The sequence below is a fragment of the Barbus barbus genome, assembly GCF_936440315.1.
Source record: "Barbus barbus genome assembly, chromosome: 32".
NCBI lineage: Eukaryota > Metazoa > Chordata > Actinopteri > Cypriniformes > Cyprinidae > Barbus > Barbus barbus.
This window is the reverse complement of record NC_136760.1, coordinates 6,560,797-6,588,495: the sequence shown is the minus strand read 5'-3', so window position 1 is coordinate 6,588,495 and position 27,699 is coordinate 6,560,797. Positions and strand designations below refer to the sequence as shown.

The following is a 27,699-nucleotide window of genomic DNA, read 5'->3' as shown; positions in this document are numbered from 1 at the left end:
ACTAACAAACACTCAATGCACTCAACATATATGTCTATGATTGTCTACAGTGCTCAATGCTGCAAAAAAAACACTGTAAACTGACATTTTTGAGGCCCAGAATGCTCATTCAAATAGGCACTATTACTAACATTAAGTTGGGAGAAAGTTTAAGGTGCAATATGGTGGAATAGTACCACCTTCTGAATAAAAGAACCAATCGCTATTCAGTCATCACATCACTGTAGCTGTTACACGCTCTGGTGAACAGCTTTGCAGAATTTGATGTTTCCCTATTCAAAAAGATAGGAGCTGTACTTGCATGTCTGAAATAGCAATCCGTGATGCATTTCCATGCTGGCCACAGAGTGAAATGACTTGCCTTAAAGGGACTCTGATATTAAGCACTGCCTATCAGCTGCTTTCAAATGCTTCTGTATTTGTCATACATGCGAGACCAAAAAGGAAACTGAAACTGGCTTACTGTTTTTATAAGCTAAACATTTATCATTATTATGAAATTCACAGCATTCCCTACTTTTAAATAGTCAGCAATGATACTGAGATAATATACTAATTTTCAATGTATCACCCAACCCTACCACTGACTGCCGTAATGGAACAATCCAAATTATTTTAGAGCATTGTGTACCCGTTTTCTAATAAATACATTGTCCTGTGCGCTTATTGGACACTGTGTCACAATGTATAGCACAGGAATTTTATACAGAAATTTGTTGATAAGGCTGTTTTTCACCCACACAAGGGATTGTAAATTTGTGCTACACTATGCACTTGTCAGGGTAAAGCGAAGTTCACACTACAGGACTTTACACGTCGGCAGATCGTTGTGCCGTTCAGACTACATGACTTGATTGTCTGTCTTTTAGTCATTGTGGTGTTCACACTACATGACTTTATGTAAATTATCCACAACCAGGGGTTACACACTACACGAGCTGACAACAACTGTGTCACCCAACTACTCGATTCGGTCCCTAAACCACGTTTTGTCATAAAAACACGCGAGAATTGACCGTTCGCAAAGAGCTTGATTGAGAGGTGATCTGACCAATCAGAACATGCCTGACAGCTGGCCAGTCTTCATAGAAATACGTTAAAACGCTTGCAGCGCTAAAGTTAAATGCTGAGTGTTAAATAATAAAATAATATGTTAAAAAGTGTGCTCTTATCATTCTGTGGACAAAATGAACTTCGCCCCGATCGGGAGCTGTATATGCACATGCAGCTCATCTGTTTTCAATACAGGTTAACCGCGAGCTTCATGTCATCTTCCACTCATTAAACTATGACAGGTCCTTTACTGCAAAAAGACGGTCACTGCGACACTGGCAAAGGGATGAAACTATGGCACTATGTGCTTTTTAAAACCATTTTCATTGGTTTCACGTTATATTGTGGGCTCGGATAATATGTAAATGCGCATGCCCAGTAGCCGCAGCTGTATCTCTTCTAGCCTTAACCACAAATCAGACAGAAGTAGATTCACTTCGGTGGACTTAAAATGGTGTGTTCCGCGGTTGAAATGAAACACTTTCTGATGTTTATTCATGTTCATTTCGTGCATTAAGTAAATATGAAAAGACGATCGGTTCACGTGTTTGAACTGAGGCAATACAGTGATCTGTCACGACACATTGAAGAGCCACAAAAAGGTATTTATTGTTTGAATTTCTTTAAAAATGACTCGATTTAAAAGCTGAGAGTCCTGAGACCTTGTTTCATATCAGCAGTAACCTGCTGTCTTCTCTGTCGGTGTGTGGTCAGTTTCCTCTGTGCTCTGCGATGTGTTTTTCACTGCGTGAGATAGAGTGCAGTGTGAGTGTTTGTCGGTCATGGCAACAGTAACTATTGGTGGTTAATAAAAAATATATAGCAGCCTGTGAAAGATGCTTATGTGCAAAAATATAAGCATTTTCTTTCAGTGAAGTTGCTGTTGTTTTTCTTCCGGTGACCTCAACCCATGCCTTGCTCTTTCATTGGCTGTAGCTCGTCACCACACCTGACACCACGTGATGTCGAGTGGGCCGACCGGTCAAGATATTTGGCATGTTAGATATTTGTTTGGCGTCGGCGACGCGTCAGCGAGCGTCTTTGATGCATCGTTGTGTAGTTCACACATAAAGATCGCAAAGCGCCGATCACCAGCAGATTTTCCCCCTTAAATCGGGCTTAAAATCCTGTAGTGTGAACTAGCCTTAACGCTACACAGCAGCAAAGACGTCTGTGTCCCGGAGAAGGAGCTGGAGGAGAATTCTTGCGGAAGAGCCCATTCCCTCTCCCAGAACCCCTCATCTGGAAGAGGAGAAACACACCAGGGCGAGGTGGTCCAAGTATGTTTGTAATCCTTAGAGGAAGCAGGCAAGTACAGGAGGAGAAGCTTTGACTTCCTTCCCAGAAAGCAAGGTTCACAGACAGCAGTCTGAGACACCTGGCACTGGTTCACATTTAGCACAGGCTTTTCATCAAAGGCTATTTACGGTGTATTATGTGCATGGAGATTCCCTCTGGAGTAACCTGGGATTAAGTGTCTGCTTAAAAGCGCAATGGGGTCACCCCTATTTGGGATTGAACCTGCAGCTTTGTGTTACAAGTAGGAGTGTAACTATACACTCATGTCACCATTCGGTTCGATACACATACTGATCTCATTCAATCCTGATCTCACAAAAGGGTTACACTAATGATGCTTTAAACAAAAAGCAAAAAGGGGGCAGTTGTGGCCTAATGGTTAGAGAGTCAGACTTGTAACCTGAAGGTTGCAGGTTCGAGTCTCAGGTCCAGCAGGGATTTTGTACCATGATACATCATGGCATGATACTAACAGTACACCGCTAGTTACAAGCAAAAAGGTATTGCAATCAATTAAGTCAATGTTTCCATATAGTCAAATATGTTTTGGGAAATTAACTTAACGTTACAGCCAAAAAATGAGAATTCTGTCATCATTTACTCATTCTCTTGTCATTACAAACCTGTATGACATTCTTTCTTGAGTGGAAATTAAAAGATGACATTTTTCAGACTGCTGGCAACCAACCCATTTTGGTAACAATTGACTTCCATTGACTGGACAAAAAAAAGATTTCTCAAAATACCTTATGTTTTTTGCAGAAGAAAGAAATTCATACAGGTTCGGAAAAACTAGAAGGTTAGCAAATGACAACCAAATTGTCATTTTTATGTGGAGTATCCTTTTAGGAATGGCTTACTTATAGTTGTTTCTGCATAATAAACAAACTATAATGTTAACTAAACCCCAATTCGTTTAGCACATAACTACAGAACATAAATGAACATAAATATAATGATTCAGGTCAAAAAGCTGTCTACTTTATAGCTCATAAAAACAAAACTAAGGAGAAAATAGCATTTTCATGCCTTAAAGGTAATGTTCGTAGTATCCATAATTAAATAGCAGTAAAAAGGTTATTAAGGCATACTGAGTGTTACACCATGTTTGATCTGAAATTGAATTTTACTCATGTCTGAGAGCACAAGCAGATTTGGGCACCCTGCATTTTCTTGCTTTCATCTTTTCTCCTTTTTATTTTTGAAAGCTGAAGTATAACTGGATCAGTCACCTCCAGCCCCATCTCAGAGCTGTGTCCAGACAAAAGACAGAGAGAGAAAGAGGAACAATGTATTTCACACTGAAACAACAGTGCCCTCATCTGGAAAGAGGAAGTATGCAGGGGGTGAATCAAAAGAATAGAAATCCTATTCAAGTCCAAAATGATGTCTGTCCCTACAAGCATAGAACGCCTCAGCAGCACAAAAACATTAAGTTGTTAGATCACCCTCATAATTTCCAGCTTCAAGTCATGTTTTCAAAGGCAAAGTCTTATGGCCAATATTTAAACGATGATTAAAACGGCCTCGCATCTGCACCAAACCACTAGACAACAGAGCTGTAGTCAAGGCAAATTACCTCAATGATGCCATCTGTCCACAGCCCAAATCCTCAAAGACCTAAATACTTTAGATGAAGCTCAAATACACAAAAAGTGTAGTTTTAAAGGAACAGTTCACTCAAAAATGAAAGTTGTCATTACACATATTTAAAATAACGATCAGTACTTATTCGCCTTTATGTTGTTCCAAAACAGTCTGCTACATTTTTTTCTGTGGAAAACAAAAAGAACTCTTACTGATATTTAACTTTTAAACATTTTTAGAGCTTGGCCATTGTATTGAAAAGAGCAGTGTGAACATACAAATCTTCAAATTGTGTTTCATGAAAAAACAGCAAAGAGGTTTGAAACAACATAAGGTAAATAAACGAGTAAAAAAAATACAGAATTACCATTACCATTTTTAGGTGAATTATCCCTTTAAATTGGTACAATCTTTGTTCCTGTTCAAATTAATAAGAGCTTAAGACCCAAGGAAGATCTCTAGACAATGATAGGGTTATCTTAGGTCAACTCACCAACAGTCATGGATTCGGGAAGACCAGGGGTCGGCAAAACGCTGGTCATAGGCGCAATCTGTGCTGGCAAGTCTGACTCCATGCTGAGACAGCAAAAGTTAATACAGACTATAAGCATCAGTCTTCAAAGAAGAAATTTTACTAATAGAAATCTTACAAAAATGTGTTCTTTTGTTTCAGATACCTAAACTGGAGTTGGCTTTGTTTTTCACTGTCAGCTGGTAGGCTTGAGCTCTCCTTCTGTCCATGAAATTCAACATTCTCAACTGAACTGCCAGCTGTAAGCACAAAAATAGCAAATTTCTCTATGCCAGGACCGTAGTTACACATAACACAATCAATTACAACTCAATTACTCAAAAATCCTGCCACACCTATGTGGACAAGATTGTGAAAACATAGCAAGATGTCCCTGAATGAGGACAGTGTCTGACCTTGTTGTGTGTAGGGCTCACTGGGGCCCAGAGGTATGAGAATGTGTGAGTTGTCATTGTCAGTGATGATTTGCCTTGGACTCCATGTGGAAACACTGGATAAACTCCCCACAACCATCCTATGCAGAACAGAATGTTATGGTCACACTTTATTTTAATATGTCTTTGTTTAATTGTAATTCCAGAAGTAGATTATGTGTCATATTAATTAATAACATGTACTTACTGTAGGGTTTGGTTTATGTTAGTTGCTTGTAATTACAGTATGCATAAGTTACTACTCTAGTAAATACGCTATCATTAAAAAGTCTGGGGTAGGTACGATTTTTTTTAATGTTTTTAAAAGAAGTCACTTATGCTCAACAAGGCTGCATTTATTTGTTCAGAAATACAGTAAAACATGAATGTTGAGAAATATTATCATAATGCAATAACTGTCTAAAATAAATGTTCTATTTTAACGTCTCTTAAAAATTTTATTTATTCCTGTGACAGCAAAGCTGAATTTGAATCAGCCATTACTTCAGTCTTCAGTGTCACATGATCCTTCAGAAATCATTCTAATATGCTGGTATTGTGAAAACAGTGGAGAACAGTTGTGCTACTTAATATTTTTGTGGAAACTGTGATACTATGATATTAACTTCTTAAAATGTAATATTAACTATTAAATATTAACTTCTTAAAAAACTGTACTGACCCCAAACTTTTGAACATTAGTTTACATGTGATGTGCAAAAAGCTTTATTATTAAGTTAATAGTTTGTTAATGCTAATTTTAATTGTCAATTCAAGTCAATTCAACTCAAGTCTCACAACATTCTGGTGTTGATTAAAGGGATAGTTCACCCAAAAATGAAAATTCTGTCATTAATTACTCACCATTATGTCGTTTCAAACACGTAAGGCCTTCGTTCATCTTAATTTGTGTTACAAAGAAAAATTAAGGTCTTACAGGTTTAGAACGACATGAGGGTGAGTAATTAATGACAGAATTTTCATTTTTGGGTGAACTATCCCTTTAATACAACAGATTAAGCAAAATGTCAAGTAAACTTACTGCTCCCCATTCCCAGGATCCTCTTCTCGGGGCTCCAGCCTGCTCTTTCCATAAATATCATCATCCTCTTCCTCCTCATTGTCAATGCTCTTGGTATTAGGCAGTACTCCATTCTGTGGGGGTGTTTCAGCCCAGCTCACGATCCCAGGCTCAGTCAGGCCATTATGAACAGGAGAGGTGGAGTCCGGAGGGTCCAGAGCCTCCTCCGAACTCACATGACCCACCGTACTCTTCCTGAGACTCCTCACAACGTCCTCACCAGCCTCGTCCTCATCTTCTGCACCCGCGTCCAAGTCATCATCGAAGGAGATGATGTTAGTGATCTTCTTTTTACGTCTGCGCTCTTTTCTTAAACCGGAATCTAAAATGCAAGTAAAAAGAATAATATGAGGGTGACTAAATGATGCCTGGATCTCAATTATCAATAGCAATATTAACACTACAACAACATTTATTAGTGGAAAAAGGAGAAAAAACATATAAACACATATTCGAGGGGGGGGGGGGGGTACTTTTAGGGGTACAATAACATGCAAGTGGGGCAATACCTTTAAAGCATTGGTCTCAAACTCAGTTCCTGAAGGGCCACAGCTCTGCACAGTTTAGCTCCAACCCTAATCAAACACACCTGATTCAGCTAATCAAGGTCTTCAGGATCACTAGAAACTTCCAAGCAGGTATGAATTGGAGCTGGTTGGAGCTAAACTCTGTAGAGTTGCAGCCCTCCAGGAATTGAGTTTGAGACCACTGCTTTAAAGGGACATCTTTGTACTGTATTTACCCTTAAAAGGTTCACAGTTGTACCTGACACTGTTTTTTTTTTCATGTTTAATACTGTAAAGTCACTTGCTTTAAAGGAATCTATTGTATGAAGTGCTATATAAATAAACAAGACATGATTTGACTAGGTGCCGAACTGCAGAGCTTATGCAAACATATCCACTTTGCTATGATCAGATGCTTTCTTAACTGCTGTTTTCTCATTGCTGTCATTTGTGTTTATTTTGTTATTGAGAGGAAAGCGTGCAGGACATATTTACATATACGTCTAAACACCACTCTTAGCAGTGTGGGTGGCGTTGGGATGTTCAGTAACAGTATAGCGCTGCTCAGGTATTTCAGGTATAACTTCTTTTTACCCCTAAGCAAAGAACAAAAAATAATTTTGCTGTAAGTATATCAGGGCCTTAGGGGTACATATTACTTATCTACAATACAAACACGCACCTTTTAGGCGTAGATAAGGTACAAAGTTGTCGCTTCAGGGGTTGCTACCAGTGACAAGTTGTACTCCTAAAAGTACAATGTTTGCACATATTTCTGACAGTTCATGTGGATTTCTGTTATGGTATGTGACAAGTACCTGCAGAAGTGCTGCGGGGCAGGACAGGCAGTGGGTCTGATGGCGCATCTGAGCGAGGGATAAAACCAGGAACCACCGCAGTGGCGGTACCGATTTCCCGCAGAAGAGTGCTGACACCTTGAGTAGACTCTTTCCACAAACTGCTCATGCCCTGTGTGGACTCCTTAAGCAAGTGGGACACAGACGACCCCCCACGGACCTGGCCATTTAGGTCCGTGTTATCGATGTTGATGGCAAACAGTATGGAGTTGAGCCCTGTTGACACAAACTGAATTCAGACTTGCACAGAAAAGGATGCATAGCTACACATGACTACAAGACAGCAATTGGCAAATATCTCATTTAAATATTACCTGCAGCCATGGTGGGCAGCATACTGGCTCTCTCCTCATCCAGAACAAAAGCCCAGTCTTCATAGAAGGCACTAAATAAGGGGCATATTAAAGAATTTACCAAAGATCCTTCAATAAGTTAAAAGAGTCTCACTGATATGTTGAGAAAAACAACAATAAAAAAACAAGAACACAGAAGACGTCCACAACAGTGAATCATGGGTGTCTGCACCTAAGGCGGGTATGGTCTGCCAGAAGCATGTGAAGATAGCGCTCTAGTGAGTGTTCGTTCAGAGCACAACGAAGCCATGCCCGGCCCCGGCCTTGCTCAGATGTGATATTTCGCAGTGAGTAGAAGCGCTGCAACTCATGATGGTTGAGGTGCTCCTTCACATAAAACCAGAACGTAAGCTCTGCAACACACAATAGACACCTGTATGAACCAGCATGTTAATGTTCTCAGTTCCTCAAAACAGAAAATTCTGACAGATAGAAAATATTACAGAAGTTGTATAAAAGGATTTGACTTTTAGTATATTAGTATATGAACTATTGCTCCGGTCATTTGGTCAACCAGAATTTAGGAAATAAAATCCCAACACAATAGTTATACGATTATTTGAAACATAAGTTTTTAGTTCTGTATTTACATCCCTCTGGATATTTTGGATTTTTTTTTTATCTGTTGCTGGTTTCTGCCCAAGTTTGGATCAAAACAATGTTGCATTTTACTTGATCAGCTGTCTGTATGTGACACTTTTTCAAATGGGTCACATAGGGCTCAGGAGGTCATACTTGTCTGGGCTCTGTGACATTTAGGTATTGCAGGATACAGGGTTCTGCAGCCTAGTGGTTAAATATATTAACCTTTGGTTGGAAACCAAAAGGTTGTGGGTTCTGATGTGTCCATTTTCACAACAATATTCTCTTATGCTCACCAAGGCATCAAAAATACAGTAAAAACTGTAATCCAGTGAAGTATTATTAAAGTTTTAAATAACTGTTTCCTATATTATTCACTCATGTAATGGCAAAGCTGAATTTTAAGCAGCCATTAGTTCAGTCACGTGATCCTTAAGAAATCTTTTTAATATATGCAGATTTGGGACCCAAGAAACATTGGTAACTCTTTACTTAAAGTTAAAAACCTTTATGTATAATGCATTATAAAAGTAGTTTTAATGCATCAGTTATGCCTTGTAATGCACCTTATAATGCATTGTACAATCTCATGAATAATTGTAACCACAGTTAAATTATAACACTTATCAATTCATTGTTACTCTATGCATTTTAAATTCAGGTTATAATTATTTACAAGATATAATGCATTACAATGCACATTATGAATAACTATAATGCATTATACCCTTTTATAACCCTTTATAATGAATTATACATAAGGCTTTAAGTTTTACAGAAACATTTTTTAATTTTAATCAATGTTGAAAACAGAAAATAAATCTTTTGTAACATTACAAACGGCTTTCATCAATCATATATATATATATATAGACAAAGTCACTTTCAAGCATCAAAACAATAACGGTTTTAATTTTTTTTGATGACTATCATTATTTTCACCATGATTTACAGACGACACCCATTAAAATGTCACTGAGTGTAACAATAGTTCATATACAAAAAATTTTGTCAGGCATATTTACAACAAGAATCATTAAAAGAATCTAAGAATTACAATGCAGCTCCCAAAAACTAATTAATGGTAATTTTAGATCTTTACCAATCAATGCCACTATCCTATTTGTCAGCAACAAGATTTCAAGCATGTGAAATATAATAAAATTTAGTATAATCACTTTTTCTTTGATATATTTTTTAAATATAGGCCAGAATATGTCTTATGTAATATGTTCTTTAATTTTTACATAAATATATCTGTTACGCTGAATGACAAGATAGTTTGCCAAATAGTTTGACTTCTTATTTTCACAAAAGTTATTTGAAACATTAAAAGTAGACACTTTACTAGCATTTAACATGATTTCTATTCATATAAAATCACTTTTATTTAGTTTAATGCGGACACCTTGTACAGATGTCTCGTCTTTCACCCATATACACAAAAACATCTGCAAGTTAAAACATAGCACAACAGATACGCGTGTGAACTCATTTAGCTATCAATTTTATCAAGTATGTTTGTTAAGGACTTGAGTTTCGAGCAGAGTTCATCAGATACATTATTTACAATAGAAACTCAAGCTTAATGAACACCACTCAAAATCCCCACTACTTTCTGAGTGACAATCAACTTTCTAATCTACAAAAACTAAAAGTACTCAGGATTGATTCATAGTATCACTCTTAGTTCTGCTGTTAATTTTAAACAGCTCAAAACCACAGCAGGTGCAAAGACTAACCTCAGAAAAAACCTTGTTTCTCTTTTTTGCCATTTTTACAAGGCTTGTTGCATAACCATCTGGTTTCATAAACCGTATCAACGCCTGGTTTTCCTGTATGAGCAATTATGAGCATCTGTTTCCTCTATGGACAACCCAAAACACCACATGTGCTCTTTGTTACTAGGGAAATCTCTCTGGCAATGTCTCTCAGGGGTACCAACTAAGACAAACTCATTAAGTAGAGCAAAGAGTTCAGTGAGTAAAAGCTTGGAAAAACACTTCATTTCAGCATGTTCTTTCTGAAGATTATACATCAATTAATAAAGATAAGTGGCAGAAAGTAAGGTCTGGATGGCCATTATTTGATGGAATCAGTTACAGTACCTGCTTCGGTTTTACTGCTAAATCCAGCAGCATGTTTAATGGCAGCTGCTGTGAGGGCTAAACCACGACTTTTCCTCAAGCCATGTTGAAGTACTGCTTCAAACTGGGCACACAGGCATATGACTCTACAAACACCAAAAGAGGGAAAAATTATTATTTAATTAAAGCACATAATGTTGGCTTAATCATATCAAACCATTTATTTTATTCAGATTTCTAAATAAATAGGTAATATGGCACCTGCTATCAGAATCTGAGGCAATCTCCTTCCTGCCACCAAAGCGAATTTGGCACTGAGGAGAAGATAATTGATTAAAAAAAAGGCATGTTCGGTCCTTAACTAACATTATATTATACTTCAAAATGCAAATTAGTCATAACAGTTGAAAATGTCATTTCATTGTATATCTTCTTCACAGACCCCTGCAGTAGCTTCATGAGCACCTAGATAAATATTAATATATTTTAAATATTAAGGGGGAAGTCGTGGCCTAATGGTTAGAGAGTCGGACTCGTAATCGAAAGGTTGCGAGTTCGAGCCCCCGGCCGGCAGCAATTGTAGGTGGGGGGAGGGAATGTCCAGCGCTCTCTCCACCCTCAATACCACGACTGAGGTGCCCTTGAGCAAGGCACCGAACCCCCAACTGCTCCCCGGGCGCTGCAGCATGGCTGCCCACTGCTCCGGGTGTGTGTTCACGGTGTGTGTGTGTGTGTGTGTGTGTGTGTGTGTGCGCATTTGTTCACTACTCACTGCTGTGTGTGTGCACTTGGATGGGTTAAACGCAGAGCACCAATTTCGAGTATGGGTCACCATACTTGACAATACGTCACAACTTTTTTAATATAGCCTGATCGACCATTGGTACTAAACTCACTTACTAAATACAACAGCTGGTAAACGGGAGAAACATAAACAGTTTTCTGCACTCAAAATAAAATGGTATGGCTTAACAGGGCATTGGAGTGTTTGTTCACAAAAAGGCAAAGGCAAAATAGGCCAAAAAAAAAAAAAAGCAAAACAGTTGTTTATCATTAGGATTTATATTTTTTCTAACCCAAATCATCAGCTGATTAACAGATATTTGCACAATAATGTAACACTAATAAGAGTAAAATTAATTTAATAAGTGTAAAAATTGCTGTTATAAATCATGTGTGCCTTGCGAAAGTATTCATACCCCTTCATTTCCTTCATCACGTTTTATGTTGATGCCTTATGTTAAAACTGCTTTAAATTACTTTTTATTCCACATCAATCTACACTCCATACACCATATTCACAAATAAAAACAGAATTACCATAACATCATAAATTTATTAAATATAAAAAAACTGAAATAAGTACATTGCATAAGTATTCATAGCCTTAACTATATATTTAGCAGAAGCACCTTTACAGTCTCAAGTCTTTTTTATTTGATGTGACAAGCTTTGCTCATCATCATTTGGCAATTATCTGCCATTCTTCACCTCCGCAGTTCACCTCTCAAATTCTGTCAGGTTGGATGGGGCAGATGCACATTTTCAGGTTTCTCCAGAAATATATGATTGGTTCAATCTCAGGCTGTGGCTGGGCCACTTAAGGACATTCACAGAGATGTCTATAAGCCACTCTTGCTGTATGTTTAGGTTCATTGTCCTGTTGGAAGGTGAACCTTCTGCCCAGTCTGAGGTTCTGAAGGCTCTGGAGTGGGTTTTCATTAAGGCTATTTCAATATTTTGGAGCATAGATTGATGTGGAAAAAAAAAAGTATTTAAAGCAGTTTAACATAAGGCAATAACATAAAATGTGAAAAGATGAAGGGGTATGAATACTTTCACAAGGCACTGTGTATATATATATATTTTTTTTTTTTTATCTGTTGATATTTGATAGAATCCATGATGCCATGTGTCTAAACAAGATGTCCAGGACCTCCAGCAGAAATATAGGCCCACAACATCAAAAATACAGCAGTATATTTCATTGTACACATGGGGTACTTTTTATCCCTTTGTTCACCAAACCCATCTTGAGTGTTTGCTGATAAAAAGCAAATGTTTTAGTTTTATCTAACCATAGAAGCCAGTCCCATTTGAAGTTCCAGTCGTGTCTGATAACTGAATATGCTGGAGTTTGCTTTTGGATGAGCTAGGAGAATTTTTCTTGAAACCCTCCCAAACAACATGTGGTGATGTAGGTGCTGCTTGACCATTTTTTTTCAGGTTTTCTGACCCCAAGACTCAACTATTTTCTGCAATTCTCCAGCTGTGGTCCTTGGAGAGTCTTTAGCCACTCAAACTCTCCTTCTCACCGTGCATTAGGACGATATAGACACACGTCCTCTTCCAGGCAATTTCGTAACATTTTCTGTTGATTGGAATTTCTTAATTATTGCCCTGATGGTGGAAATGGGAATTTTCACTGCTCTAGCCCTTTTCTTAAAGTCCCTTTAATAATTTGTGAAGCTCAACTATCTTTTGCTGCACATCAGAAATATATTCTTTGGTTTTTCTCATTGTGATGGATGATTAAGGGAATTTGGGCTTTGTTTTCGCTCCTATTTATATTTCTGTGAAAAAGGAAGCCATGGCTGGATAATTTCATGTTCATAAACACCCTGGAGTGCTCAAAATTGTGGATATGAATGGGAATATACTTAAGAGATATTTTACTCGTAAGAATCTCTAGGGGTGCCAATAATTGTGTCCAACGTGTATTTGAGAAAAAACATTTATTTCATAATGATAGTTCCCCCCATTTTAAATTCTTATTATCCAATGAAAGGTTAGATTTTTGTGAATTTTTAAAATAAAAGATCAAAAGGATTAACAATGCAGATAAATTTTCACAGCGTTCTTTGATCATATTTACCAATTTTGCCGATATTTTTGGCCATGACTGTGTGTGTGTGTGTATAGATAGATAGATAGATAGATAGATAGATAGATAGATAGATAGATAGATAGATAGATAGTACTTACACATCAGTCATCCTAGACTGGTATCTCTAGTGTTATAATTAGCCACTAAAAAGCCTATAAACCACTTCTCTTCTCGTTCTAAGCCAGCATTGTCAAAGAGGAAATGTTTTGTGTTAACACTGGAAAGAAAGAAATTATCATACAGTCAATGAAACAACTCAATGTCACCTTACCTGTTTAACTGCATCAAGAAGTCTCTCTAACAGGTTTTGTCTTTTCAGGTCATTTTGCTGCGCGCCTGTAAGGAACAGTGTCCTGAAATATTACTGGCTGAATTTACCTCACTTAACAGCATAAAAATACTTTAAATAAACATATAAAAACAGAGCATGAAATGAACAAAAATTATTAAAAATATGGTAAACGATTGACTGCTTAGAAAAGCACAAGCTGTCTTAATGGAGTAGGCACTGTCAGTTTGAATATACTGATCTATTTCTACTTCGTAGACCCACAATTATATATACATATACATACACACACTATGTAACTACAGAAGAGTCGAGCTTTAAATAGGAAAATTATCTAAACTCTTTGATCATTTTTGAGCGAGATGCTAACGGTCTAATCCAATTCAATGATCTATGCTAAGCTAAGATAAAAGTGCTACTGCCAGACCCAAAGATCGGCTGAATGGATTCTAAAACGGTAAAACTCAACTGTTTAACTCTTGGGGAGTTGGAAAATGATCCTATATCCAAAAAAAGTGGAGTGTTCCTTTAAATTTTCGATTCATCAAAATATCCACCATTAGCATCTATTACAGCTTTGCATAATCTGGGCATCCGAGCTGTCAGTTTATTCAAACATTGATTTGATACTGTATATTACTCCAAGCCTCCTGAAGGATTGCCCAAAGATGATTCACACTGGTTGTACACTTCTTACAGATATCACGGTCCAGTTCCTCCCATAGTTGCTCAAGTGGGTTGAGGTCGGGTGATTGGGGAGGCCATTCCATGACAGACATGATGCCAGCTGACGGTTTCCTCTCCAAATAGGATTTGCACAGCTTGGAAGTGTGCTTGGGGTCACTGATAAGGATTTATGCTGATATCGTCCAAAACCACACTTTGCCAGGGGTCTTTCCAAACTTTTGGAGGGCAGTGTGTATGTATATATGCAGTCAATCTTTTACCATAATGTTATTCATTTCATGCACTTTGATTTTTGTCCTGAATGAAGCCCAACATAGCAACACATTTGACATGAGCTGTCAAAACAACAAAATTAGGAAGTTGTTGCAGCTACTGTAGATATGGAGATATGTGTCGATCAGATTTACTCTCCTAAATTATCAAAATTTAAGTTCAAATTTACTCCGTTTTAAATGGTCTTGTCATTTAGCTCTTTAAATAAGTATGACATTTTGGGATCTGCATATTCACCCTACAGTGACACAGACTGAATGTTTTGAAACCTCTGGCTGCCTGACAAACAATATTTATCGTTAGATAACGATTAAATGTGCTGCATTTACAAATAAACAACGTAACAGCATGAATCCATCCATCACCTTAGATTTACAACTCACCGTTCATTCTGAAATTCCAGATCAAATGGTTTAGCAAGCGACATGAATCCCGGTTTTGTAGGTCCTAAAAGTATCAGATTAATGCCAAAAGATGTTTAACAACACTGTTTACATTTTGGGTCGTTCTCCATGGTTTCTTTTGCAGAGCAGTTGGACGTTACAATACAACCGAGGCCTAGCTTAGACAACACTAGCAGTTTTTTAAAGCCGTTTAATGCATCACAACTATGAATTTTCTGTTTATGAAGTGTCGTAAGGGTTTACTGTTTAGCATGAGTGAACTGTTTCTACCGAGTTGTGCTAACGAGAACTGGCTAAATCCACTGTACGGTCACATGACGTTACCCTGGAGTCACGTGACAGCAACATTGTCACGTGGGTCATGCCTACATAGGCTAATAAATAATTTAAAAATTAATCAAGTATTTTGAATGTACGTCAATGGATTCATTGGACAGTTCACACAAACAAGAAAACTCCGTCTCGTGTCGTTCCAAACCTGTATGACTTTATTTCTTCGGTGAAACAAAAAGAAATGTTAGGCAGAATGCTGGGAACTGACAACTTCCGTTACCTTCACGATCATTTTTCTTTTCTTTTCTTTCATACAGTGATAGAAAATGGTGACTGGGACTATCATTGTGCCTAACATATCATTCTGGGGGATAAAACAGAGATTATTTTACTATGCTTTGGAATAAAATATACATTGTTTGGAAACAAATGTAAGGGTAAATGATGGGTGAACTATCCTTTTAAGCATTACATGCATTAATTTCTTTTATTTATAAATAGTAAGACTTCATAATTGAAGTAACATTTTAATTTAGCAAAGATACAGTGTAAATGTGTACTGGGTTTGCATTGATTTAAAAAAAATGTGTAAGAGTGACCTTTTGGATAAAGTATGGTGAAAATTGTTCTAATATTTTATCAATTCTAATATGGCAGATAATTCTTACATCTAAATAACACTTCTGACAGTCAGATACCATCCTGTGTTCAAGTTCAAGTCCTGTGTCCATTATTATTGCATTCAGTAGTCGTGACAGTTTTATCCAGTCTGGACAGAGTAATGGTGAGACGATGCTCGCAGGTGATGTGCAGTGTTTTCTGAGTCTGCTGCTGTTATAGAAGTTCCAGTGATCTCCTCTCTATATGACAGGTGTGCAGTGGTAAGCTTGCACTGTCTTTGTGGTAACCAGCAATGTAGTGCCTTCCTCAGTGGAGGGAAGAGGCAGGCTGGAGTTGTAGTGATGCTGGTTCAGTCCGTCAGGCAAATCAGTTGTAGCTTCATCAGTATCTTCCGATTGCTCTGTGACATTCGAGCCTCTCTCCCTGTCAGTCTTTTGTTCTTGACCTATCGCTGTGTGACATTTCAGTGACTTTATGAGAATTTGTTTCCCACACAGTTAATGTCACTATAAAAACAATGACTGTTAGCTTATGCATATTTAGGCATACAAATCATATTAAATTAAATAATTTTATTTGTTGTAATAATGCCATACATAACATCAAGTACAGTAAACAAAGTAAATGTATGCACTGTGATTATGACACTTATATTAAAGTGCTAACAATTGAAGTAATGTATTATAATTTGGACAAAACTGTCTAAATTTTTCTCAATATATCAAAAGCCTTGCAACATTATACCTTTGTTCATGATGGGCTGACAGGTTTTTCTACGTATAACTCGCAGAATAATGGTCAGTACTGTGAAAGTTCCCAGGAACACAAAACACACGATCAAAATTAAACGGATATTTTGATTCTTTTCAACTTCATGTTCTGGGACTGAAAAGGACACAATGAGGCACCGAATAAGAGACTGAAATCATAAGACATTGTGTACTTCATGATACAGTTCGACTCATAAGTATTTAAATAATAATTGCATTTGGTATTTTGTTGTACTGCCCTAAAGAAACTCATGAACAGCTATTTCTATGCATTTATATTACACATATATTTCAGAAGACAAATTAGTTTATATCTTCATGATTTTTAATATACAACAAAATAATTTGTGTAAATCAAGGTAATTGTCTTGGAGGATATGTAGACAAATATTCTATTATATATTGAATGTTATGTAGCTTCTTCGGGGCAGTAAAAAACATCATTTTCAAAAATTCTAAACAATTTACTAATTCTGCAAGGAGTATGTTGACTTACCATAACTGTAACTATTACATTTATACATAAAATGAGTAAATTCAATGTGCTTGTACAACTATCTTAGTCTTAGTTTTGAAAATGAAAAAGTTTTAAATCAGATAAAAAATTATACTTACTTGAGGAACAAAATGTTTTGCAAATAATTGGTGGGGAGTTGCATCTAATGGAGCAATGTTGACACTCCTCAAGAAGTCCATCGTAATAATGATTCTTTGCACATTTTCCCTCAGCATAAATAATAATATAAAGCAGCAATATAAAGAGAAGCATATTCCACTGAGGTTCTAGGAGTCACTGAACTTACACAGCAGCCAACATTTTATTATGCCCCAGTATGTAAATATGTCTTAAGAAGGGGATGTCCCTGAGCCATGGACATTTTTCAAGTTCAAGGTTATTTGTATAGCTCTTTTTATGATACAAATCGTTGCAAAGCGGCTCTACAGGAAATTAAGTTTCCACAATATATTTATATATCGCAGAACCTTAATATATTTAACTTATGGCAAAATTTGGTAATTCTGTATGTTGTCTGAGCGTTGACATCCTCTGAGCTCCTCTGAGGGGTTGGCATGATCTTTTCTCAGGTGTTCGGTCATCTCAGATCATTTAAGGGTTGGATCCAGACTGAAGCTTCTGTAATTCCTAGTTACCACGGGATGTTAATCAGAAACAGAGAAACAAATAGAGACATAATTAGCGTAGCTGCTTTTCCATCTAAGCATAAATGATTTGTTCAACCCAAGCTAAAGAATAATAATAATGTAGATTTGATCAGATACTGCAGTACAATATTATAAGATGCATTATGTGAATGCTTGGCTAAAGAGATGTGTCTTTAATCTAGATTTAAACAGAGAAAGTGTATCTGAACACCGAACGTTATCAGGAAGGCTATTCCAGAGTTTGGGAGCCAAATGTGAAAAAGCTCTACCTCCTTTAGTGGACTTTGCTATCCTAGGTACTACCAAAAGTCCAGAGTTTTGTGACCTTAGGGAGCGGGTTGGATTGTAGTGTGGTAGAAGACAAGTTAGGTACGCAGGAGCTAAACCATTTAGGGCCTTATAGGCAAGTAATATTTTGTAAATGATACGGAATTTAATAGGTAGCCAGTGCAGAGACTGTAAAATTGGGGTAATATGATCATATTTTCTTGACCTGGTAAGAACTCTAGCCGCTGCATTTTGGACTCTCTGTAGCTTGTTTATTGAAGATGCAGGACAACCAGCTAGCAGTGCATTACAATAGTCCAGTCTAGAGGTCATGAATGCATGAACTAGCTTTTCTGCATCATTCTGCAATGTTTCTAAGATGGAAGAATGCTGTTTTTGTAACATGGGAAATATGATTTTCAAAGAACAAGTTGCTGTCTAATATAACACCCAGATTTTTTACTTTAGAGGACGTAACAGTACATCTAGCAATGAGATGCAGCCTTGGTCTGAAGCAAGAAGCAAGTCATTTGTAATTTTAAAAGTGCATTTTCTGTGCTATGGTGAGGCCTGAAACCTGACTGAAATTCTTCATAGAGATCATTTTTTTGCAAGTAGGAACACAATTGAGCAGACACAACTTTTTCTAAAATTTTAGACATAAACGGAAGATTTGAAATGGGTCTGTAATTTGCCAGTTCATTAGAATCTAGTTGTGGTTTCTTAATAAGAGGCTTAATAACCGCCAGCTTGAATGGTTTTGGGACGTGACCTAAAGATAACGATGAGTTAATAATATTGAGAAGCGGTTCTTCTGCTACAGGTAACAACTCTTTCAGTAGTTTAGTGGTAGTTTATTGTATTTCTGATGTTATCCATTTTATCAGTAAAGAAATTCATAAAGTCATTACTATTAAACTGTGAGGGAATATTTAGATCGGGCGGTGTCTGTTTATTTGTTAATCTAGCCACTGTGCTAAATAATAACCAAAACAATCCAAGGTTCTTATCTATGAGTTTGAGGATATGCTCTGCCCTTATTAATGGGGGAAGTCGTGGCCTAATGGTTAGAGAGTCGGACTCGTAATCGAAAGGTTGCGGGTTCGAGTCCCCGGCCGGCAGGGATTGTAGGTGGGGGGAGTGAATGTACAGCGCTCTCTCCACCCTCAATACCACGACTGAGGTGCCCTTGAGCAAGGCACCGAACCCCCAACTGCTCCCCGGGCGCTGCAGCATGGCTGCCCACTGCTCCGGGTGTGTGTGTGTGTGTGTGTGTGTGTGTGCATTTGTTCACTACTCACTGCTGTGTGTGTGCACTTGGATGGGTTAAACGCAGAGCACCAATTTCGAGTATGGGTCACCATACTTGACAATACGTCACGACTTTACTTAATAATAAAATTTAGTAAGACTTTACTTTACTTAATAATAAAATAAAATAAACAACAAAAACTACCCCATAGGGGAAAACTATTGAAAAAAAAAAATTGGCAAGACAGGACTTCACACCGGGTAAAGACGACGACGAACTGGCACAGGACTGCAAACACAAGGAGATTGTAAAAGGAGCAAATGAGGAGGGTAACAAGAAAACAGGTGGGGCAAATTAACCAATAATCAGGAAACAAGGTGGGTGGGGTCAAGACAATTTGCATGAGAGCACATGGCACATAGAACTAAACAAGACAAGCCATGTGCTCACACAAAAACAAACATGAAAGCATGCAGCCAGTGAAAAAACACACAAGCTGCCTGCAACACATAGCAAAACAAAACAAGAAAAAGCACGCGGCCGAAACCCGAACCGCATGCCAAACAAAACACACACACACACACAGAGGACAGAGGTGCGCACGGCCCGAGCGAACTCGAAATCGCACGCTCCCACAGCTGAGAACAAACCTGGAGCGTGAGTGTCCGAACCCCGACACGAAACCAGAACTGAGTCTGAACAAGACAGGAGTGCCGGGATCCGAACACTACGCCCCAACATGAAACAGAGCACGCAGACAAGAGAGCGCGCAGCTCGAGCACACTCGAAGCCGCGCATGCACTCACCAGAAAACAAGACAAGAAGGGAGTGTCAGGGCTCCGTCACAAAACCATGAATAAACTAGACCGAAGTGACAGAACCCTGACATTTAGAGCCTGTCTATAGCTGGACATACTGTTTTTCCACGCAATTCTAAAAACTTCTAAGTTAGTTTTTATCCATTTGCGCTCAAGATTACGAGTTTCTTTCTTGAGAGAATGGGTATAACCGGTGTACCATGGCGCAGTACGTTTTTCTCGAACCTTTTTCAATCTGAGGGGGGCAACAGCTTCTAATGTATTAGAGAAGATAGTGCCCATGTTGCTAGTCATTTCTTCTAGTTCATGTGTATTTATGGGTACACAGAGCAGTTGAGATAAATCAGGCAGGTTATTTGTGAATCTGTCTTTGGTGGCTGGAACAATAGTTCTGCCCGGACGACAGGAGTTCCGCTTTGTCTTTCACATTGGCATCAGTTTACACTTTAGCCACATTTTCTCATGACAAAATAACAGTAAAAAAAACTAAATTTTTGTTGAACTATTTATGTAATTACATTGTAAAAAAAAAAAAAAAAGTTTTTACAGACAAAAACTGGCAGCTTCCAGAATTTAGCTGTCCATATTTACAAAACAACCCATAAATTTTAAAACTGTCATTTATTTATTTATTTTTTAAATTACTATTTAAACCTGTAAAGTCAATGTAAAATCTGTTTTGTAGTATACATAAAAACACAAAAATACATAAATATACATAAATGATAAAAACTTAAACAAATACCATCAAATGTGAAGTGTCACCATGGGGAAAACATGAAATATCAGTTACTGTTTTTCACTGTAAATTATAGGATGACTTGTTATTTTTTACTTCTGAAAATGTTACATTTAACAGTTTTACTGTAAACTAACATTATATTACAATTTGTACTCATGCTGTATGTAGGTATCTTACCCAAAGTCTTTTACGGTTAATTTTATCATCATATTTTACAGTGTGTCAATAGTTTCAACTTTCAATAGTGACCTTTCAAATAAAATAATAACGGAATAATAAATGTGTTCTTAAATTATTTTAATTGCAAAAGTCTTTATACATAACACAAATAATATATTCCTGTTAGTGCTATAAACACATAAAAGCAAGCACTGCTTATTAGACGTGGGACAACATATTAGTAAAAAATAGCAAAACAAGAAAATAATAAAAATCAAGTATATTTAACAAGCATATCATATTAAATAATACAAACATAGTTTAATTGGATTAAACGTGGATTAAACAATATTTAAAAAAAAAAAAAAAAAAGTATATGTGAACAATTGAATATAAATGTAGCCGAAAACACTGATGATCCTAAATATCTCTAAAGCACTTTTAAAGGCAAGTCATTTCTAGGCAGCATATAGATTCAGATGTGAAGAGGAGGGTCTTCCCGCAGTGCACTATGGGAATAAAGATGCAAATCAGTGCCTGACATTGAATGTCGAGCAAAGTTTGCAGTGATAAGTCTTATTTGATTCTCTCTCCTGGCCAATAGCGGCCCACCTAAAGACCAGAATGCTATAAATGATTAACAAGCCCACACGTTGCATGATCATTAAAATAAAAAAAGATCATGCTTATAATGACATGGAAGATGACTGGTTTCAATGGATTATCAAACTATGTATTCATTTAAAACAGTTTTACCTGTATGTTATATCACTAAAGGATCTCGGTTCAGATGGTTGGTGGTCCCAGGTGGTTGTGTATTCAGATAGGAGCTCATAGCAATAGTAACAGGTTGATCTGCTCTGGCCGTGCGGTTTGCTTGAGAGCCTTCAGCTTGAGTGTTGATTCTTCCACTTCTCCTGAAGGAATTCCGCAGTCCGTTGGAGAGACTGCTGGAGACTTTACGCATAACGCCTGAAATTCCTTTAGTGCATTTGTATTGAGCAATGTCGTCCTCCAGCTCTTCAGGAGGCACTTCAATATTACCAGTGTACCAAAACACCCACCAGATGAGACTCAGGAAAATGATCACAGCTCCAGCGTAAATTAAAAAGTCATGGAAAAAGATGTCCCAAAACACACCAACCAGGAGGACAAAAAGTCCAAAAATGTCATGAAAAACAGCAAACCAAAATGCACATTTACAACGACCAACTCCCGGATGCTTTTTCTCCATATCCACAATCATTTATTTGTGTCCTTTTTTATTGAATTGTATCACTAGACTGCAGCTTGTCTGTCCAGAAGACTACAGTGCTAAAAATACACATTGCGAGACACAAAGTCTCAAAGTACACTACAGTGAATAAACCTTGATGTTGAGCAGTAATGCTTTTATCAGAAAACTTTATCAGGATCACAATCATGAAGATAAATGACCATCAAAACACACTACACGAGTCAAAATGACAACAATCATACATCAAGTAAAACAAATTTTAACACTAGTAATATTTACATAAAAGTTTTCCATGTGACATTATTGGCTACTGTTTTATCTACTTCTAGATCATCCGCCTTTTGCGTTTTACATTTTCTTTTATGATCAATGTCCAGACCACACCGAGCACAGCAAACATCAGCCCAACTGAAAGACACAATGGGCCCATTTCATCATCCACAGGCATTGTCTGTAGAATGTCTGTAGAATTACTAGTAAATAATCCACTAGAATTGAGGATTATCACAAAACCAGCAGCTAATGCTAGCCCACCAGCAATCAAGATGAAGATGGGTTTGTGGTAGTAAATCCAATAACTAGAGTCTCTGGGTACGGGGTCCTGATCTGGAGTCTGCTGAGGCACGTCTTCACTTAAATCACACTGATCCATAGTATGCATCCTGATGAATCTAAATGAAATTAAAAATACATGTCAACTGAAAGTTCAGCTTCTCTGCAAAAATCTAAATAGCTTTCTGAATGGGATCGTTCACCCAAAAATGAAAATTCTGTCATGTATTCAACCTGATGTTGTTCCAAAACTGTGATTTTCATTTTTTGGTCTTTAACAATATCATTCTCTAAGCGCTGTTCTTGAGTCTAATTGGTAGCATTAGAAATCAGTTTTTTTACTTGCCTTCGGTTTGGTCTCTGAGAATGCTGTTGATTTCGTTGACATCAGCCTAGGATGTATATCCAGGAAGCTTAATACCGTCAGAAAGAGAGAATGATCAAGCTTGTCAAAATAGGAGGTCTTTCAAAAGATATTTAAAACAACTAAACAACAAGATAAATCCTAATGGAATAACTCAAACCAAACCCATGTAACATATACCAGGAACAACAGCACAAACAGAAGAGCAGCTGGACCAACACATCATCCAGCTCATCAAATACATGTAATATAATATAGCTGCAAGCACCAAAGGTACAGTAAACGCAATGCAGAGCCGGAAGAAGGCAAAGAGGAGAAACAGAATGGACATGAATATGGTTCAGAAGTAACCCATCCCCCACCCACCCCCCCGGCCAAAAAAAAAACAAGTATCCACAGATGCAGCATGAAACAAGGAAACCATAGACACCTAGAAATTACGATTTTCTGACAAAACTGTTCCAAATTTATAAACAAAAAAAGCCATTTTAAGATCTTATGACCTGTAGGACATGCTCTTCCCAAATTTGGTATGAACCCTGCTAACAAAGGGTACCAAGTTTCATTTCAATATCTCAAAGTATTTCTGAGAAACTGCCTCTGATCCAAATTTTCAACATCAAGTTCACATCATCTAAACTTTTTAAAAAAGAACATTCTGTTCAGTTCAGTCCAGTGATCATCTGATCCAACTTGGTAAAAACTGCACAAAATTTGAAAACAGGCAGGAAGAAACTTTTTAATTTGCTGACTACTTTAATGGGCAAAGACTTGATGCTAGTTATCATTCCATGATTTATGGAATGTGATCACCATAAGGAAAGTAATCTCTGCCTCAGACGTCATGCCCATGGACCATTGCTTTCTGCCATCAGTCTGAAGGTCTGGCTATGTGAGACTGCGAGAGTAATCTGCTGATTTTGAATTTTTTTTCTTGAACTGGTGATGGCACTATAGAGTTGGTTTCATTATTTTCCTACTAAAAGTTCATAGGGCTGCCATACCCTGTGTCCCAATGTGCATCCTATCCACCCTATCTGCCCTAAATAGCATTGAAAATTGTTGGATAGTATGCACATTGGGATGCAGTGATAGACTCCCATTGGGGAAGAAGAAAAAGAAAATCAACAACTACAATAGGGGCTACAGCACCTTTAGCATTTGGCCCCTAAATGCATCTATTACACAAACCAGCTTTAAACAGAACATTCTATCATCAAAGCTGACAAAAATGGTTTCATTTAAATAAATTCACCAAAAAAAAGCAGTTGGTTGCATAAAATTCTCAGACTAGTCAGATTTAGAATTCATTTAATTGACTGTTCACATGGATCAGAACAAATGCTCACATGAACCTCATAAACAACGTGTAATACAAATTTCCGCTCCATATATATCCATATAAACTGCTAGCAGGATGAGAAAGCTGCACATTAATTGGATTTACAATTTTATTTGTTTTTAGCTTTTTTCTTCAGATCACGTGCTGTGACCTTTGGTGTTTTCTTGATCGGTTTTGTGTCTTTTACAGTTTTCTTTAATCCTTTGCCAGCAGCGGGCTTCGGTACTTTTTTCAGTCCTTTTTTAGATACGGTCTGCAAAAACAAAAAGATTTCATTCTTTTTTTTAAATCATCACACATACAACACCATTATGACATTAACACATCAATGCAGTGTAAATATCAGTTTTATTATCTGTCTCTTGTTAGATAGACAAACACTGACCTCCTGTTTTGGCTTTTTGGTTGGCATCTCGATTGGCACCAGCTGTGGTATTTCCTCTTCTTCAGTGTCTTTCTCTCCCTCGGTTTCTTTAGTTTTCAGCTCTGAAACTTCTGTATTCTTATTTTCTCTCTTCCTCTTTTGTGCTCCCTAAAAATCAAAGGGTAAAACTAATGACTTCTCATTTGACAAAAACCTATTTTTGGCCACATATCTGTTTTGCATTTGTTAAGCAACTTCACCTTTGTTGAACGGGCTTTCTTCCTGGCCTCCTCCACCACTGTGAGATGACTCAGGTCAGAGGTGTAGATAGGCAGCGCAACTGAGGTCTGACTCTTCAAATGGATGATTTTTATGTTTTTTCCTGTCTGAGAGGGAAATATAATACAGATTGTAGGTCAAAACTTGAGGAACAGAAACATCACGCTGTTATAAAAAAAAAAAAGGCAAGGGCAAAGAATAGGCAAAGAAAATACTGGATACAAATGATACTGCAAAAAGAAAGAAAGCTTATGTACACAAAACTCTTACTCACTGATGGTAACTTTGCTGAGATGGTGGAAACTGCTGTCACCACGTTCTCAACCATCTCATCTGCTGTCATGCCTGAATGTGCTACACGTACCATGCTGTAATGATAAACCACACAATCAAGTCAAAGCATTTAAAACAAAAAAGAAAAAAAACTTATGTATCAGTTTATAGGGACAAGTTCCAACAGATGAGGATACCCGTCTGGATACACTAAGTTTCTATTGCACGGTTTTAACCCATTTCATGCTATGACGGAGCAAGAAATGGTTTGCTGTAGTGCTTCTACCTACTGTAGTGTACCACAAAAAAAATAAACAATGTTCATACCAACAAGAGCCTTTATTTGAGACAGAGAGGCTGGTGCCCTGAATGAGGCGTTCCATGTCTCTGGCTAGATGTTTACTCTTTAGATCCACCGACAGAGGAGCCCTGGGAGAGAGAAAGAACTTTAATCAATGTCATTCACAATGACTGACAACCCTGATAAGATACTGAAAATCTGCACAAATAATCTATTATACGCTTTCAGCGATTAGTCTTAGAACACATTTTCTACAAGGCTAAAGATGTAGTCACGTCAAAATTTCACAGGCATAAAAAAAGACCATTGTCTATTATCAACATTTGTTATTTTTTTGTCTATTTATAAGTGAAGTGACATACTGCCAAGTATGGTCACCCATACTCGGAATTCGTGCTCTGCATTTAACCCATACAACGTGCACACATACAGCAGTGAACACACACACAGACACACACACTGTGAACACACACCCGGAGCAGTGGGCAGCCATTTATGCTGCGGCGCCCGGGGAGCAGTTGGGGGTTCGGTGCCTTGCTCAAGGGGACCTCAGTCGTGGTATTGAGGGTGGAGAGAGTGCTGGACATTCACTCCCCCCACCTACAATCCCTGCCGGCCCGAGACTCAAACCCGCAACCTTTGGATTACGAGTCCGACTCTCTAACCATTAGGCCACGACTTCCCCTATTTACAGTTAGAAACAAACTTACTTCTTCCTTTCATAGAAATGCTTGCCAATGTGGGAGGGTAATCTGCGTCGGATGCGTGCATCTGACAGAAACAAATCAAAGTTGCCCAGCAGTCTCCTTTTGGCTTCAAAGGGCTTATACTCAGTTTTTAACATGTTGAAGGGAATCACCTAACACCACAAAAAATTGTTGTAAACATTTAAGATGATGCCATATTTCATAATACATACTGTCACATAAAATGGACCTGCTTGGGAAGTCATGAATGTTTCAAAGTTTGTAGAGACAAGCTCTAATAGAGAAGGAGACTCGTCTGGATACACTCTGAATTACTCTAGCACTTTTTAACCCATGACCAGCACTAGAGATAGAAGGAAAGGGTTTGCTGAAGCGCATACAAATCTAGTAAACTTATCTGACAGATGAAATACCTCTATGGCCTTTTTGACCCCTCTCTCTGCGAGTAACTTATTGTAGAATCTCACTGTCTGTTCTGAGGTCATTCTGGGTTCATCTCTGGTGAAGAGACACACGTCTCCTGATTCGGTCCTCAGCCCATGGGGTAAAGAACTGTAGGGCAAAACACACTTGGTAAGAACAATATCATACTTAGTTATCTTAAGTTTCTCTAAATCAATGATTCTAGATTTATTTCCCATTGAAATACTTACATGCGAATGGCTTGCTCCTTCCTAGGAATTTTCCATAGAGTTAACAGGAGAGAGATGGCCTGACCATCATTCTCGAAGAGCTTTTGGGATGAGGAACTGCTCTTTAGATATGCCTGTAATGCCTGTACAGCTGTCTTTACCTGCAATACATGTTATTAACTAAATTAATGTCTTTCAAACTGTAGTAGCTCTAATACCCACCAAAGTCAGTAACAGCCATAGAAGATTTTACAAAGACAATAACCAAAATTTACTGTTTAACTAGTGCATCTGCATCAGGCACATACATTAAATAAACATTAAAAGCAAATATATATAACATATATATGTTGTATATCTAAACTTCTTCGAGACTTGGGTGCTTGGCTACAGCCGTTAGCTAGCCTATTTGCAGCCTAGTTTGTTACTAGATGTTTACAAGGTTCCCACCAAAACGTAAATATACAACCATGTAACAAAATTATGACAATTTAACAAATATGTAGGGGGAAAACTATCAAATATTTCTGGTTTACCTGAGACCGGTCGAGATCCAAGTCATCTCGTGGGGACTCCATGATGCACGTGTGTAGAGAAAGCAGAAAGGCGCATGCGTATTTCCGAAGAAAACCTCACAGGGACTTTTATTTTGAAAAAATATATTGGCGAACGGAATGCTTCATGAGTTAGGT

The 27,699-nt window shown here is 37.7% G+C and overlaps 3 protein-coding genes across 5 annotated transcripts in view; all 3 read right to left on the bottom strand.

The window, feature by feature from the left end:
• LOC306852122 (sorting nexin-29-like) overlaps positions 1–15,223 on the bottom strand; it is a 119,154-nt gene extending 103,931 nt beyond the window's left edge. For all 3 annotated transcript variants that reach the window (XM_079388775.1, XM_079388777.1, XM_079388776.1), the window contains exons 1-11: positions 14,870–15,223; positions 13,509–13,573; positions 10,612–10,664; positions 10,372–10,496; positions 7,854–8,034; positions 7,643–7,713; positions 7,290–7,544; positions 5,927–6,287; positions 4,867–4,985; positions 4,617–4,710; positions 4,433–4,515 (exon numbers count right to left, since the gene is read on the bottom strand). In XM_079388775.1, the coding sequence (XP_079244901.1) occupies positions 4,433–4,515; positions 4,617–4,710; positions 4,867–4,985; positions 5,927–6,287; positions 7,290–7,544; positions 7,643–7,713; positions 7,854–8,034; positions 10,372–10,496; positions 10,612–10,664; positions 13,509–13,573; positions 14,870–14,876 (1,414 nt within the window). In that variant the 5' untranslated portion in view covers positions 14,877–15,223. The remainder of the gene's footprint in view (positions 1–4,432; positions 4,516–4,616; positions 4,711–4,866; positions 4,986–5,926; positions 6,288–7,289; positions 7,545–7,642; positions 7,714–7,853; positions 8,035–10,371; positions 10,497–10,611; positions 10,665–13,508; positions 13,574–14,869) is intronic.
• A 133-nt stretch (positions 15,224–15,356) lies between these two features.
• LOC306852080 (tumor necrosis factor receptor superfamily member 17-like) lies at positions 15,357–17,445 on the bottom strand. Its single transcript, XM_079388698.1, has 3 exons — positions 17,170–17,445; positions 16,529–16,669; positions 15,357–16,235 (listed from the first exon to the last, which is right to left on the bottom strand). Exons 1-3 carry the CDS (start codon positions 17,321–17,323, stop codon positions 16,024–16,026), a joined length of 507 nt encoding a protein of 168 aa, XP_079244824.1. The 5' UTR covers positions 17,324–17,445; the 3' UTR covers positions 15,357–16,023.
• A 6,934-nt stretch (positions 17,446–24,379) lies between these two features.
• On the bottom strand, positions 24,380–27,631 carry LOC306851955 (ribosomal L1 domain-containing protein 1-like). The gene is made up of 9 exons (XM_079388499.1): positions 27,544–27,631; positions 27,029–27,168; positions 26,789–26,927; positions 26,379–26,527; positions 25,695–25,796; positions 25,369–25,462; positions 25,076–25,201; positions 24,837–24,983; positions 24,380–24,704 (listed from the first exon to the last, which is right to left on the bottom strand). The coding sequence occupies exons 1-9, from the start codon at positions 27,583–27,585 to the stop codon at positions 24,561–24,563; spliced, it is 1,083 nt and encodes a 360-aa protein (XP_079244625.1). The 5' UTR covers positions 27,586–27,631; the 3' UTR covers positions 24,380–24,560.
• Between the last annotated feature and the right edge of the window lie 68 nt (positions 27,632–27,699).